At 45.3% G+C, this 16,375-nt stretch overlaps 1 protein-coding gene across 3 annotated transcripts in view; it reads left to right on the top strand.

Moving 5' to 3' along the window:
- Window positions 1-16,375, top strand: part of mthfd1b (methylenetetrahydrofolate dehydrogenase (NADP+ dependent) 1b) — a 99,561-nt gene that overhangs the window by 19,533 nt on the left and 63,653 nt on the right. Inside the window, exons 1-6 of one of the 3 annotated variants that reach the window (XM_059648918.1) lie at window positions 5,150-5,348; window positions 5,702-5,786; window positions 10,643-10,702; window positions 11,755-11,808; window positions 13,075-13,211; window positions 14,283-14,383. In XM_059648918.1, coding sequence (XP_059504901.1) covers window positions 5,739-5,786; window positions 10,643-10,702; window positions 11,755-11,808; window positions 13,075-13,211; window positions 14,283-14,383 — 400 coding nt within the window. In that variant the 5' untranslated portion in view covers window positions 5,150-5,348; window positions 5,702-5,738. Of the gene's footprint in view, window positions 1-5,149; window positions 5,349-5,380; window positions 5,614-5,701; window positions 5,787-10,642; window positions 10,703-11,754; window positions 11,809-13,074; window positions 13,212-14,282; window positions 14,384-16,375 lie in introns of those variants that run through there. The other 2 variants (XM_059648916.1, XM_059648917.1) reach the window with 2 other exon arrangements.

Genomic DNA, 16,375 nt, shown 5'->3' on the forward strand with positions numbered 1-16,375 from the left:
CTCCTTCCGTGGGCTCAGCTCCACTTAGCCACCCTCTCATCACAAATCTTAATTCCTTTACTGTTCAATAATCTATCTTTCCCTTAGAAACATTCAACAGCGTAGCCTCAACTGCTTCACTGGGAAGGGAATTCCATAGATTCACAACCCTCTAAGTGAAGACATTTCTCCTCAACTCAGTCCTAAATCTGCTCCCCCTTATTTTGAGGCTATGCCCCCTAATTCTAGTTTCACCCGCCAGCGGAAACAACACCCCTGCTTCTATCCTTTCTATTCCCTTCATTATGTTTCTATAAGACTTTCTCCCTGCTTCATTCTTCTAAATTCCAATGAGTAATAGTCCCCAATCTACTCAACCTGTCCTCATAAGCCAACCGTCCCAACTCTGGAATCGACCTGGTGAACCTCCTCTGCACGTCCTCCAGTGCCAGTACATTCTTCCTCAAGTAAGGAGACCAAAATTGCACACAGTACTCCAGGTAACATAACTCTCCCCCTCCCCGCCTTTAAACTCAATCCCTGTAGCAATGAAGGAGAATATTCCATTTGCCATCTTAATTCCCTGCTGCACCTGTAAACCAACTTTTTGTGATTCATGCACAAGAACACCCAGGTCCCTCTGCACAGCAGCATACTACAATTTTTCACCATTTAAATAGGAGTCCATTCGTTATTAATCCTACCAAAATGGATGACTTCATATTTACAAACATTGTACTCCATCCACCAGAACCTTGCACACTCACTTAACCCATCTATATTCCCTCTGCACACTTTGCTCTACCACTCATTTCCTTAAAAGAAAGAAGCAAGATTAGGCCATTGGGCCCTTCAAGCCTGCCCTTTAATTCAATCTGATCATTCAGCTCAATACCATATTCCCATTCTCCCCTATCCCTTTAACCCAAGAGCTCAATCTACCTCCTTGAAAATACAATGTTTTGGCCTCCACCACTGACTGTGTTAGTGAATTACACAGGCTCATCACTGTGTGGGTGAAGACATTTCTCTTCTTTGATTTATTGTCACGTGTACCGAAATACGATGAAAAGCTTTGTTTACAAGTGGTACAGGCAAATCATAGAAGGCAAAGCGGTACAGATAAAAGGCTGTTAATAGGAACTTAGAGGCATACAGGCTGCATTATTCAGGGCGTGTGCTAGGCGATATTAACGAGAGTAAGATCAGTATTATTTGAGGCTAGAGAGTCCATTCATCAGTCTGATAACAGAAGCTGTGCCTGAACCTGCTGGTGCATGTGTTTGAGCTTCTGCCTCTGCTGTGTACAATTGTAGGAAATCATTACCAGTGCAGGATGGGTCTTTGATGTCAGCAGAGTTTCATAGAAACGTAGAAAATAGGAGTAGGAGGAGGCCATTTGGCCCTTCGAGCTTGCTTCGTCATTCTCAATGACCATGGCGAATTGTCCAACTCAGTAACCTAATCCTGCTTTCTCCCCATAACCTTTGATCCCATTTGCCCCAAGTACTATATCTAGTTGCCTCTTGAATACATTCAATGTTTTGGCATCAACTACTTCCTGTAGTAATGAATTCCACAGGCTCACCACTCTTTGGGTGAAGAAATGTCTCCTCATCTCCGTCGTAAATAGTCTACCCTGAATCCTCAGACTGTGACCCCTGGTTCTGGACACACCCACCATCAGGAACATCCTCCCTGCATCTACCCTGTCCAGCCCTGTTGGAATTTTATGAGTCTCTGAGATCCCCCCTCATTTGCCTGAACTCCAGCGAAAACAATCCCAACCTAGTCAATCTCTCCTCTTCCGTCAGTCCCACCATCCCAAATCAGCCTGGTAAACTTTTGCTGCACTCCTTCGATAGCAAGAGCATCCTTCCTCAGAAAAGGAGACTAAAACTGCACACAATATTCCAGGTTTTGTCTCACCAAGGCCCTGTATAACTGCAACAACACATCCCTGCTCCTCTACTTGAAACCTCTCACAATGAAGGCCAACATACCATTTGCCTTCATTACCACCTGCTGCACCTGCGTGCTTACCTTCAGCAACTGGTAGACAAGGAAAGCCAGATCCCCCTCCCAATTTACAGCTAATCAGGTAGTAATCTGCTGCCTTCTTTTTGCTACCAGAGTGAATAACCTCACGTTTATCCAAATTATACTGCATTTCCGAGGCAGTGAGATGTATAAATAGAGTCCATTGATGGAAGGTTGGCTTCCATGATTGTCTGGTCTGTACCCACCACCTTCTGTAGTTTCTTATGGTCCTGGGCACAGCAGTTGCCATTACCAGACCATTACGCACCTGGACAGTATGTTTTCAATGGTGCATCTGTAGAAGTTGCTAAAGGCCCCTATGGACATCTCAAATTTCCTGAGCTACCTGAGGAAGAAGAAGCGTTGTTGTGCCTTCTTGGCTGTTGCATCGGTTTGAGAAGTCCAGGACAGGTTGTCAGCTTTTGTCACTCCGAGGAACGTGACAGTCTCCGTCCCCTCAACCTCAGTCTTGTTGACGTTGATGGGAGCGTGTTCTTCTCCTTTCTTTCTGAAAAGAATGATCAGTTCTTTATTTTTAATGATGTTGAGAGAGGTTGTTCTCATTGCACCACATCACTCAGCCCTCTATCTCCCTGATAATAAAATGTGAGGCTGGATGAACACAGCAGGCCAAGCAGCATCTCAGGAGCACAAAAGCTGACGTTTCGGGCCTAGACCCTTCATCAGAGAGGGGGATGGGGGGAGGGAACTGGAATAAATAGGGAGAGAGGGGGAGGCGGACCGAAGATGGAGAGTAAAGAAGATAGGTGGAGAGGGTGTAGGTGGGGAGGTAGGGAGGGGATAGGTCAGTCCAGGGAAGACGGACAGGTCAAGGAGGTGGGATGAGGTTAGTAGGTAGCTGGGGGTGCGGCTTGGGGTGGGAGGAAGGGATGGGTGAGAGGAAGAACCGGTTAGGGAGGCAGAGACAGGTTGGACTGGTTTTGGGATGCAGTGGGTCAGGGGGAAGAGCTGGGCTGGTTGTGTGGTGCAGTGGGGGGAGGGGATGAACTGGGCTGGTTTAGGGATGCGGTAGGGGAAGGGGAGATTTTGAAACTGGTGAAGTCCACATTGATACCATATGGCTGCAGGGTTCCCAGGCGGAATATGAGTTGCTGTTCCTGCAACCTTCGGGTGGCATCATTGTGGCAGTGCAGGAGGCCCATGATGGACATGTCATCAAGAGAATGGGAGGGGTATCTCCCTTCTGTTTTTTTGACTCCTCGTCTCATCTCCGTGTTAAAAGATTTGCCCCCTCTCCTTAAACTGTGCTTCCTTGTTCTGCCCCCTCCTCCCACCCCCTAGGATACATCCACCCTGCATCAAACTTGTCTAATCCTGTGAGAATTTTATAAGTTTCTGAAATCTCCCCATATTGTTCTAGACTCTAGGGAATACAATCCTAACTGACTCAGTCTCTCCTTTTACATCTGAATTGCCGTCCCAGGAATCAATTTGATAAGCTTTCTCTGTAGTCCGTCAATAGCAGGAACATCGTTCCTTAGATAAGGAGGCAAAATCTGAGCACAATGTGGATGTGGCAAGATATTAATCCGGAAAACCACGTAATGTTCTGGAGACCAGCATTCGAATCCCACCATAGCAGTTGCTGGAATTTGACTTCAGTAATAATCTGGAAATAAGAGTGAAATGATAACCAAGAAACCATTGCCAATTGTCAGGAAAAATTCATCTAGTTCACTATTGTCCTTTAGAGAAGGAAACTGCCATCCTTACTGGTCTCTAGACTCACATCAACGTGAATGAATGACTCTTAACTGCTCTCTGGGCAGTCAGGGATGGGCAATAAAGCCTGGTTTAGCCAGAGACACCCACATCCTATGAATGAATATAAAAGAGGGTGCAGAATGGATGCTGGGGATGTGGGTTGACTTTAATGACTATCACCATCTACTGATCGAGCTGATAAAGTGCAAGAGGATACAGCTGCTGGTCTACTTCTGCAGCAAGTGATTAGGGAACTAACGAGTGAAAATGTACTCGATCTTATCTTCACCAGTCTGCCTGCCGCAAATACATCTGTCCATGACAGTATCAGTAAGTGACCAATACATAGCCCATGTAAAAAAAAGTCCCGCCTTCACATAGAGAATATCTTCAATCGTGTTGTGTGGCACTATCACTGCGCTAAATGGGACAGACTTCATACAGATCTAGCAGCTCGAGACTGGGCATCCATGGTGCACTGTGGGCCAACAATAACAACAGAATTGTACTCCAGCATAATCTGTAATCTCATGGCCCGGCATATCCCCCACTCAGCCATCAAGCCAGGGGATCAACCCTGATTCAATCGAGAGTGCAGGAGGGCATGCCAGGAGCAGCACCAGGCATACCAAAAAATAAAAGGAGGTTCCAACTCAGTCAAACTAACAAACTTGTGTGCTAAACAGCATAAGCAGCAAATGATAGACAGAGCTAAGGGATTCCATGGACAAAAGGGCAGAATTCCAGCAGTGAGGTGAGAGCGACTGCCTTTGACTTCATATTTGACTGAGTGTGGCATCAAGGGGCCCTGTTCTAATTATTGGGAATTGAGGGGCGAAAGCTGTCCAGTTTTTGGGGTCATACCTGGCACATAGGTTGTGGTTGTTGGAGGTTTGTCATCTCTGCTCCAGGACATCTCTGCAAGAGTTCCTCAGAGTAGTTTCCTCAGCCCAACCATCTTCAGTGTTTCATCAATGACCTACCCTCCAGCATAAGGTGGGGGTGAACTTGCAAGTTCCCCTCCAAGCCAATCACCATCCTGACTTCAAAATATATCGCTATTCCTTCACTATCGCTGGGTCAAAATCCTGGAATTCCCTCCCTCGTGGTATTGTGGGGTCTACCTACAGTGCATGGACTGCAGCAGTTCGAGAAGGCAGCTCACCCCCACCTTCTCAAGGGGCAACTAGGGACGGGTAATAAACACCAGCCAGCAACGCCCAGATCCCATGCATGAATTTCTATTAAAAATGAAATCCTTCCCCCTCTGTTTTCCTTTTCCTGTTTTCAATCTAAAATGCCCGTGAATGGAGATGTTTGCTTTATTGCTAGTCTGTTAAAGTTCAACCCAGAACCGAGGCTGTAAGTGAGGAATTTGGACTTATTCCTGGTTGCGTGGCCTTGACTGTGCAAAAATATCTTTAAAAGGCATAAAGTAAATCTAATATCCATAGGCTTCTGATTTGTACTGAAGTATTCCTTTAAACTAATCAATGGTGCGATAGTCGGTTGAAGGATTTGTGTGGGAGAGAGTGGGGGACATGGACAAGGAGAACACATCTGAACATTGTTACTGAATTCACAGGCAATGACCAAGCAAACAAGTAACTATCACTGTTCCAACAAGCACAACAGGCCAGTCCACGCCAGTCTTTGAGCTGAATATTGGCACGTTTTGCAGTTTTTCTGCAATTGTCACAGGCTGTAGTTTCCTTTGGAAATGTACAGGACAGCTCACTCACTGTCTTTTGTTGCCCAGCTGCGGGGTTACAGGCCGGTTGGCTTGCTTTCCCACCCAGTAAAGCCGGGCAAGAATTTGGGCATCGTGAGGACCATAGCAAGTATTGTGTCTGGAGCTAAGACTTCAGCGTAAGAAATTTCATTTCACTTTTGAATCATGTCTAAAAGTTTCCATGTTCCAACCACCAGTGAGTGCTTATCATCTTCCTTTCTGCAGGCAAGTTAGAGAACGGTTGAAGAATGAAGTGATCCAGATGAAGGAACAGGCTCCTGGCTTTCGGCCTGGGCTGGCTATTTTGCAGGTGAGTGTCAAATCTTTGTTCATTTGGAGAACATCTTTATCACTCTTGTCAGGCTCAGTATTCCAAATATTCAAGTGAATTAGTTTTGCAGCAGAGGTGGGCGAGTGTAGTGGTTGTACCAGTCAGGTCTAAAAGTAGCGCCGAAAAACCCAGGATAGCTGCTGATGTACCATTTGCCAGGAAGGCTATCCAAAGGAGAGGAATATTCTGAAAGGAAGCGGAATGTCGAGACTTGGGAGCGTTAGTGGGAGAAGGAGCAGCTATGAACAACACACACAAGTCAGCTGTGAGGAGAGAGTGAGGTTTTTTATGCATTTGTTTGATGTGGGCATCTCTAGCTCGACCAACATTTTATTGCCTGTCCCTAATTGTCCGTGAGCAGTATGACTGACTGTGACTCTGTAAATTGAATCTGAGTTCACTGCCCGTGCAGTGATTTAAGCTCCCATTCCCTGCCTTTGGATAGGTGAGTGGGTGTGTTTGTGCTGTTGACGACACCTCTGTGAGGTTCTGGATGTGAGTTTGCTCGCTGAGCTGGATGGTTAGTTTTCAGACGTTTCGTCACCATTCTAGATAACATCATCAGTGAGCCTCCGACAAAGCACTGGTGTTATGTCCCGCTTTCTATTTATCTGGTTGGGTTTCCTTGGGTTGGTGATGTCATTTCCTGTTCTTTTTCTCAGGGGATGGTAGATTGACTTGGAGCCAATGTGTTTGTTGATGGAGTTCCAGTTGGAATGCCATGCTTCTAGGAATTCCCGCTATTTATCAAGATAAATAGAAAGCGGGACATAACACCAGCGCTTCATCGGAGGCTCACTGATGATGTTATCTAGAATGGTGACGAAACGTCTGAAAACTAACCTTCCAGTTCAGCGAGCAAACTCACATCCAGAACCTCAACCTGAGCTACAAATCTTCTCAAAACTCACTAACCTCTATGATGTATCATTTGGTCTACGCTGTAGGAGATCAGCTAGGATCGAATTCCATCGGTTCCATAGTGCTGGCTAAAGGAAGGAAGGATTGCCCTTGTTAATATATACCCCTAAGTCCAAAGCAGAGTGAATGAGGTTGTGCTGTCATTGTTGTTCTATTTGTGAGCCTATATTGTGCACATATTGCAGCTCTTCCCCTCCATCCACTGCATCCCAAAACCAGTCCAACCTGTCTCTGCCTCCCTAACCTGTTCTTCCTCTCACCCATCCCTTCTTCCCACCCCAAGCCGCACATCCATCTCCTACCTACTAACCTCATCCCATCTCCTTGACCTGTCCGTCTTCCCTGGACTAACCTATCCCCTCCCTACCTCCCCACCTATACTCTCCTCTCCACCTATCTTCTTTTCTCTCCATCTTCGGTCCGCCTCCCCCTCTCTCCCTATTTATTCCAGAACCCTCACCCCATGCCCCTCTCTGATGAAGGGTCTAGGCCCGAAACGTCAGCTTTTGTGCTCCTGAGATGCTGCTGGGCCTGCTGTGTTCATCCAGCCTCACATTTTATTATCTGTGATGATTCGGCATTTATTTAGACTTCTGCTTGTGAGATGTGGTGGAGCTGCTGTTCTGCACGAACTCACTGGGTCACCAAACACTTCCAGCTCTGGTGCAGTACAGTTGGTACTGTCCATCAAGACGTTTGTTCGGCCTCACTGGGGTAGTGCGCTGGGAATCATTGTTCCCGGAGTTGCCACAAAGTTTGAAGGTTTTATAAAGTTATGCAAAATTCCATAATTTACCTGTCTTTTGGATCCATGTTAACGGAAAGCATGGACTAGGTTTCTGTACTGAACAAGAATTATTAGTTATTACAAAGAAGTAGATCCTCGTTTCAAGTAAATTATGAACCGTTGTCACCATAACTGGCAGGAATTTCGACAAGTAATTGAGGAGACACAGCAAAAATTCCTCCCTAGGGAAAAGAAACACGGTACAGGGAGGATAGACAATCGACAATAGGTGCTGGAGCAGGCCATTTGACCCTTTGAGCCAGCACCACCATTCATTATGATCATGGCTGATCACCCGCAAGCAGTATCCTGTTCCTGCCTTACCCCCATAATCCTTGATTCCACTATCTTTTAGAGCTGTATCTATCTCTTTCTTGAAAGTATCCAGAGACTTGGCCTCCACTGCTTTCTGGGGAAGAGCATTCCATATATCCACCACTCTCTGGGTGAAGAAGTTTCTCCTCAACTCTGTTCTAAATGGCCTCCCCCTTATTTTTAAACTGTCCTCTGCTTCTGGACTCCCCCATCAGCGGAAACATGCTTCCGAAGGAAGTCAGGGATAGCATAAAAGAAAAAGAGAAAGCGTATAATGTGGCGAAGGACAGTGGGAAACCAGAGGACCGGGAAGCTTACAAAGACCAACAGATGGCAACAAAAAAAGAAATAAGAGGGAGAAGATTAAATTTGAGGATAAGAAAGCCAGTAATATAAAGGAGAACTGTAAGAGTTTCTTTAGATATATATAGTGCAAAAAAAAAGACAAAAGTTGACATTGGATCACTGGAAAATGACGGTGGAGAGATAGTAGTGGGAACATGGAAAAGGCTGAGGAATTGAATAATTACTTAGCCTCAGTCTTCACGGTTGAAGACACAAGTAATAACCCAAATATTCAAGAGATTCAGGGTCAGAGCTGAGTATGTTGACCATCACCAGGGAGAAAGTGCTAAAAAATACTGGCCTGAAGGTGGACAAATCACCAGGACCAGATAGACTACATTTCAGAGTTCTTAAGGGGATAGCTGAAGAGATAGTGGAAGCATTAGTAGTGATCTTACAGGAATTGCTAGAATCAGGGACGGTCCTAGAGGACTGGAAGATAGCTAACGTGACACCCTAGTTTAAAAAGGGAGCAAGGCAAAAGATTGAAAATTATAGGCCGATTAGCCTAACCTCGATCGTGGCTAAGATTTTGGAGCCCATTGTGAAGTATGAGATTTCTGAATACTTGGAAGTGCATGGTAAAATGGGGCAGAGGCAGCACGCATTCATCAAGGAGAGGTCATGCCTGACAAATCTGTTAGAATTCTTTGAGGAAGTAATGAGCAGATTAGACCAAGGAGAGCCAATGGATGTTATCTACCTGGAATTCCAGAAGGCCTTTGACAAGGTGCCACACAGGAGGCTGCTGAGTAAGATAAAGGCCCACGGTGTTAGAGGCAAGGTACTAGCATGGATAGAAGATTGGCTGTCTGGTAGAAAGCAGAGAGTAGGGTTAAAGGGGTCTTTCTCAGGCTGGCAGCTGGTGACAAGTGGTGTTCCACAAGGGTCAGTGCTGGGGCCACAGCTTTTCACTTTATACATAATGATGTAGATGAAGGAACTGAGGGTATTCTGGTTAAGTTTGCAGATGATTCAAAAATTAGGCCAGTCAGCCCATCAAGTCTGCTCTGCAATCAATCATGGCTGAGAAGCTTCTCAACTCCATTCTGCTGCTATCTCCGTGTAACCCTTGATCCCCTTGACAATCAAAGACCCTATTTATCTCCGTCTTAAATCTACTCAGTGGTCCCCATCTGTGGCAGTGAATTCCATAGATTCACCACTCTCTGGGTGAAGAAGTTTCTCCTTATCTCCATTCTAAAAGGTCTTCCCTTTACTCTGAGGCTCTGCCCTCAGGTCCTAGTCTCTCCTACCAATGGAAACATCTTCCCAACATCCACTCTGTTCAGGCCATTCAGTTTTCTGTACTTTTCAATTAGATATTAGAGACCCAGAGTCCTCAAACATTCTTCATATTTTAAGCTTTTCGTTTCTGGGACTTTTCTTGTGAACCTCCTCTGAACCCAGCTGATCTTCCCTGAGATGTGGGGCCTATGGTTGAGCACAGTATTCCAAATGTGGCCTGACCCGAGCGTTATAGAGCGTCAGAAGTACATCCCTGATTTTATATTCGAGTCCTCGCAAAATAAATGCCAACATTGCATTTACCTTCCTGGCTACTGACTCAACCTGCAAGTTTACTTTGAGCGAATCCTGGACTAGAACTCCCAAGTGTCTTTGCCCTTCAGACTTCTGAATTTTCTCCCCATTTAGAAAATAACCCCTGCTTTTATTCTTCTTACTAAAGTGCATGATCTCACACTTTCCCACGTTGTACTCCATGTGCCACTTCTTTGTCCACTCTCCTATCCTGTCCAAATCCTCTGCAGCCTCCCTGCTTCCTCATACTACCTGTCCCTCCACCTGTCTTTGTGCCATCTAGCTGATGGCTCCTGCCCAAATATACACAGCCACCAGCTGTTCAGTTACCTGGGAATCAATGCAGGCACAAGGCCTTTGTCATCAACAAATGGTCACCCCTCCACAGACCAATCAACTACTTGTTACTGAGCTTCCCTTCGTACACACCCACTGGCCCCAGCCGTCTACAGTACCCTCCCCCATAGCTTAAACAAGCAGCTGTGTAAACAGCCCTTACAATGAGGGTCAGGTAACATGCCTTTTTAAAAAGTACAGCAATCCTTGTTTGTTAAAACTATCCGTTTTCACATTTCAGTCCTCAGTCAGAAATATTGAAAGCAAGAAGACATAATCATAAAATCCAAGTATTCTTTCATAATGGACATAAGCAACTATTTAAAAACTCGCAACTGCTGTGAAAACTTAGATTCAATCAACCCGGGTCCTGAAAGTGTTGGACCTCTGGGGCCGTGCTGTGGCTGTCAGTAAAGTTCATGGTTATATCTTTCCTTCAGATTCTAATTAATATCTCACTTCTTTTAGATTCTTTCCTTCTCATAAGCAACCCCATCCCCATCTCTCTCTTCCCACACCCCCGACCCCACCAGCGTTTTCTTTAGCTTTCTCTCTCATTTCTTTGTATTTTCTGTTGTTCCCTTACTAGGTTGGAGACAGAGATGATTCAAACCTGTACATCAGTATGAAGTTGAAGGCTGCAGCTGAGGTATGAATCGATTAATTCTGTTAAACGTGCTCCTTGTGGATAACCTTTCTCTGCGTATATGAAGTTCCTTTTTTTCCCCTCACCTTTCTCGATCCTGTTCCCATTTAATCCAATTCCCTCTCCCTGTGAATCGAACTTGAAGGGCAGAAATGTTACATTAAACCTACGGAATCTCGGTTTGATGGCACTTTGGGCACTGCCCATTTCCCATGGTTCGATTCCACCCTCGGGCGACTGTCTGTGTGAAGTTTGTACATTCTCCCTGTGCCTGCATGGATTTCTGCTGGGTTCCCTCCCACTGTCGAAAGATTTGCAGGTTGGGTGGATTAGCCATGGGTAACACAGGGCTACAGGGATAGATAAGGAGAGGTGAGTCTGGGAGGGATGATCTTTGGCGGGTCGGGATGGACTTTATAGGCCGATTGGCCTGCTTCCACACTGTTGGGATTCCATAATTCTGTAACTCTGAAAGTGTTCAATAGGGTAAACACAGAAGGGATGTGTGCATTTACATGGGAGACTAAAACTAGAGGTCATCCATTTTCACCATTATTAAATGCAGAAGGAAATTCCGAAGAAATCAGGGAGCAGTTAGAATGTGGAACTTGCTACCTCGAGGATTATTTCAGGTGGAATGACACAGATGCATTTAAGGGAAAACTGATTAAAGACATGAGGAAGAAAGGGATAGAAGGATACACCAATAGGGTCAGACTAAGTAGACCGGGAACATACCTGTTTCTAGCTTGGATTAGTTGGGCAGAGTGGCCCATTTCTGTGCTGTATATTTTAAGAAATCTCCTGAATGCTGTGCCCTAGCTGTAGCTGAAGATGTGAGATGGAAATCCAGCTGGTGAGTGCTTCCCTATCTCTCTGCTGTTTGCTGTTTATCCAAGGTATGAGCTAGAGTAGCAAGCATCTGAAATTTTCCATGATGTTGTATATCGAAATGACTGTCGATTCACCACGCAGTGTTTGAGTTTTGTTAGCAGTAAAACTCAACTGTGCAGTGTAACTGTCTGTATAGAGCTGATATTTATTTTCTCCTCTAGATTGGAATGAATGCCAACCATGTGAAACTGCCAAAAACGGCCACTGAAGATGAGGCAAGTAAATTTCTACGTTCTTTATCCCCAGTGGTTCTTTCTGTTCACACACGCTGAAGATCATCGATCCTGGTATCAATGTCGGTGCACCGTGACTGCTTCTTTCTCTTCTGTGCTGTGCTTCGCCTCATGTGAGAGTTCAGATATTCACTATCAGCAGATAGTACCAGTAATACATTATACGTCTAGAGTAGGAAGTGAGTTGGGTTTAACACCACCCTTATCCACAAGCCAAACAACGGTGTAGTCCAGTGAAGACTGGCTTACACAACATGAACGCTGGCAGTTTTATGTTTGTTCCTTAATTTTCCCCCAAACCGAGCAGGTTATTCCGAGGTCACCTTAAAGAGTTTCACTTTGTCTCCCTTGCTTCGGACAGTAACTGAGCATTTACCCTTGTCAATTTGCAACATTCCTGTTTTTACTCGCTCATGGCTGTAGGGGTCACTGCTTGGTCTGAGGTTTACTGCCTGTACCTTGTTCCCTTTGAGAAGGTGGGAATGAGCTGCCTTCTTGAACCGCGACAGTCCATGCACTGTAGGTAGACCCACAATACCGCTGGGGAGTGGGTTGCAGGATTTTGGGCCAGCGATTGTAAAGGAACAGCGATTATATATCCAAGTCAGGGTGGTGAGTGGTTTGGAGGGGAACACTTCAGAGTGTGGTGTTCCCGTATTGCTGCTGCCCAAGTCCTTATAGGTGGAAGTGGTCGTGGGTTTAGAAAATGTTTTTGAAGTATAGATTGTAGATATTTTTTCACACCGCCGCAACTGAATCTTGGTGGTGGAGGGAGTGGACACTTGTGAATGTGGTGCCAATCAAGCGGCTGCTTTGTCCTGGATGGTGTCGAGCTTCTTGAGTGTTGTTGGAGCTGCCCCCATCCAGGCAAGTGGGGAGTGTTCCATCCCACTCCTGACTTGTGCCTTGTGGGTGGGGGACACACTTTGGGGAGTCAGGAGGGGAGTTATTCACCGCAAGATTCACACTCTTATTTGGTTGATCCAGGTCAGCTTCTGGACAGTGGTCATCACCAAGATGTTGAGGTGTAGGATATATTTTTGTTTGACATTGAACCCCTCCTCCTAATCCCAGAGCAAAGACACTTTGGGAATTGTTGCTAATTTCAAAAGGAAAAAAAAAATCTCATATGAGATTAGGTTTAAGACTTTGCAGGGGAGCCCCATGGTGTCTGGAGAGGCAAGTATACTTATTGTTTTGGTTATATTTTAGTCATGGTGGCAATTGACTTGTTTTTCACATGTATAGGTGCTGAGGAAGATTACCCAAATTAATGAGGACCCCAATTTACATGGTTTGATTGTTCAGCTGCCCCTGGATTCCATTAACCCAATTGACGTTGAGAAAGTAACAAATGCAGTTGCCCCTGAGAAGGATGTTGATGGGTAAGGATTAACTGTTCCTGTGTAAGTCATGGGGTGCACACAGCTTAAGAGTTTTCAGCACAGGCTAGTGAATTATGATCCAAAAGTGAGGGCACATCCCTCTCTTAGCACAAGGTGGTTCGTTGTGCCCTCGTGATTGCCCTGGGGAGGGGGTTGCGGAATAATGTGGTTGGTCAACTTGAGTGAAACCTGGATTCAAACCAGGATCTCCTTTTCTTTCTGGCTCTCTGTGAGCTAACCAATAAAGAGAAATTGGGCGCTGTGAGGAGACGTTTCTGGCAGAAAATGCTCTTCATTTTTAGAGAAATCACAGATTTGTGCAAGAATCCCAGGTACTTCTTTAGACGAAAGATGCTCCGTGTTCAGCTGTTCCATTATTACTGAGAAAAGAGAGCACTCTGTACCTAATTTTCTGACTTTCAGACATCAAGAATGTCTGTGAAATATACTCTGGTTGTGATGTAGGAAGTGAACAGCCAGTTTGCTCACAGCAAGCTCCCATGACCTGCGCTGTGATAATAATCATTAGTTGTTCTGTCTTTAAACTAATATTTGGTTGCAAGGGAAAAACCTCCTGTTATTATTTGAATTACAGAGAGAAATTAATCTGTCCACCTTAGCAGTAAGGATTGGAGTCTGAGCTTACATTTTGGAAAGGTTTACCAGCCTGGATCAGTTGTCAGACCGTACGAAAGTTATATTTGCTGTTGCATAAACCAGAGTGGATCCAGTCAATGTCCTGACTGATGTGTTTTGAACTGACCATTGCAAGATCATGTTAGAATGTGGATGTGTTGGGTGAGGGGAGCATTTCTTGACCAAGTGTGATTGACTTGAAAAAGTGGTTTATTGGGAGTTGGTCCTTTACATGACATTTCTTCCCTTCTTCGGGAAAGTATTCAAGTGTCAGTTGTGACCAGACACTCGAGCGACTGGCTGAGAACTTCAGGATGTCTCATCACGGATAGGGGGACATATAACCAGTTTGCTGTATGACGGGTATTTTCAGGGTGGATTCGCAGTATGTGCAGTTTTGTTTCATCAACACCCATTTGATATTGTTCCTTCCAGATTAACCAGCATTAATGCAGGGAAACTGGCTCGTGGCGATCTGGGTGACTGCTTCATACCCTGTACTCCCAATGGCTGCCTGGAGCTAATTAAACAGACAGGTAGGAACAACATTACATACAAGAACAGAAGAATTGGGAGTAGGAGTAGGCCACTTCTCCAACCCACTCTGACATTCACTAAGTCTGTGTCCGAACTTTTCCATCACTCCCACTTTAACACCACGATTTCTGGATCTACAAACACCCATTGGTCTCCATCTAGATATATCCAACAACTGAGCTGCCACAGTCTTCTGGGATAGAGAATTAAGTCAACACCATGTCTTTTTTACTTTTCAATTGTGACTTGAATGGAAACCAAGGTCAGTGAAAGGATTCACTTCCCCTGTAAAAGCAAGTTACTGAGATTCATGAGATAACAAGAGCTGGATGAACACATCAGGCCAAGCAGCATCAGAGGAGCAGCAAAGCTTGTGCTGCTTGGCCTGCAGTGTTCATCCAGCTCTTGTTCTCACAGATTCTCCAGCATCTGCAGTCCCTACTGTTACTGAGATTCATTGAGAGTTGTGTTTACACTGTTGCTTTAGAGCATTGAACAGTACAGGAAAGGAACAGATCCTTTGGCCCACCATATCTATACTGACCATGATGCTATTTTAAACAAATGCCTTCTACCTGCATGTGGTCCTGTCTCCTGATTCCCTGCCGGTTCATACTTCCGTCTAATATCCTGTCAGAGTTTGCTAACATATCTGCTTCTACCACCTGCTTTTGGGTAAAAATCTTTCCTCAAACACCTGCAATTAAACTTTACCCCCTCTCTCTTCCACCTGTGCCCCTCAGCATTTCACATTTCTGCCCTTGGAAAAAGTCTTCAACTATCCAGCCTATCCATGTCTTTTATAATGTTATAAACTTTCATCAGATCAGCCCTCATCCACCAACATCCTCACAAAAACAATCCATGTTTGCCCAACCTCTCCTTATAGCCAATACACTCCAATACAGGCAATGTTCTGGTAAACCTCTCCTGCACCCTCTCCAAAGCCTCCAGATTCCTTCCTGTAGTGTGGGCACCAGAACTGTGCACACTATCCTGAATGTGGCCTGATTAAAGTCTTATTCAGCTGCAGTGTAAATTTCCAGCTTTTATACTGAATGTCCTGACTGATTAAAGGCAAGTAAGCTACAGGCCTCCTTTTTCATAGCTTCATTCATAGAATCCGTACAGTGTGGAAACAGTTCATTCGGCCCTTCACCTACACACAAACCCTCCAAAGAGCATCCCACCCAAACCCACCTTGTGCCCTATTCCCTGTAGTCCTACATTTACCATGGCTAGCCCCCCAAATCCTACACATTTCTGATGTAGAGATGCTGGTGTTGGACTCGGGTGGACAAGGTCAGAAATCAGACGACCCCAGGTTATAGTCCAACATGTTTATTCGAAACCAAGCTTTCAGAACATAAACCCTTCAGGTGAAGTGAGAGGGTAGTAGACAGGCATAGAATTTATAGGCAGAGAGACCAAGATACAGAACAGAGTGGTGGGGCCACATGTGGTGCAACGTGAAGCCAAGATCATGGTTGAGGCCATCTTGTTGGGTACAGGACTTGGCTATGACTTTCTGCTGTGTGATTCTGTGTTCCTGTGTATCTCAAAGGCTCCTTTGGAGGGAGCTTCCCCGAAGATCAGAGGCTGAATGTCCTTGACCACTGAAGTGTTCCCTGACTGGGAGAGAACATTGCTGTCTGGCGATTGTTGCGCAATGTCCATTCATCTGTTGTTGTAGTGTCTACATGGTCTCACCAACGTACCATGCCATCAGTGAACACCATGCAACAATCACCAGACAGGAATGTTCCCTACCAGTCAGAGAACAATTCAGTTGGCAAGGGCATTCAGCCTCCAATCTTCGAGTAAGCATCCTCCAGGGTGGGCTTTGAGATACACAGGAACACAGAATCGCTGAGCAGAAACTGATGACCATGTTCTGTACCCATGAAGAAGGCCTCAACCATGATCTTGGGTTCATATTGCGCTACATGTGACCCCACCGCACTATTCTCTATCTTCCTTACTGTCCTGTT

Source organism: Stegostoma tigrinum, chromosome 10 (assembly GCF_030684315.1).
Source record: "Stegostoma tigrinum isolate sSteTig4 chromosome 10, sSteTig4.hap1, whole genome shotgun sequence".
NCBI classification, from domain to species: Eukaryota; Metazoa; Chordata; class Chondrichthyes; order Orectolobiformes; family Stegostomatidae; genus Stegostoma; species Stegostoma tigrinum.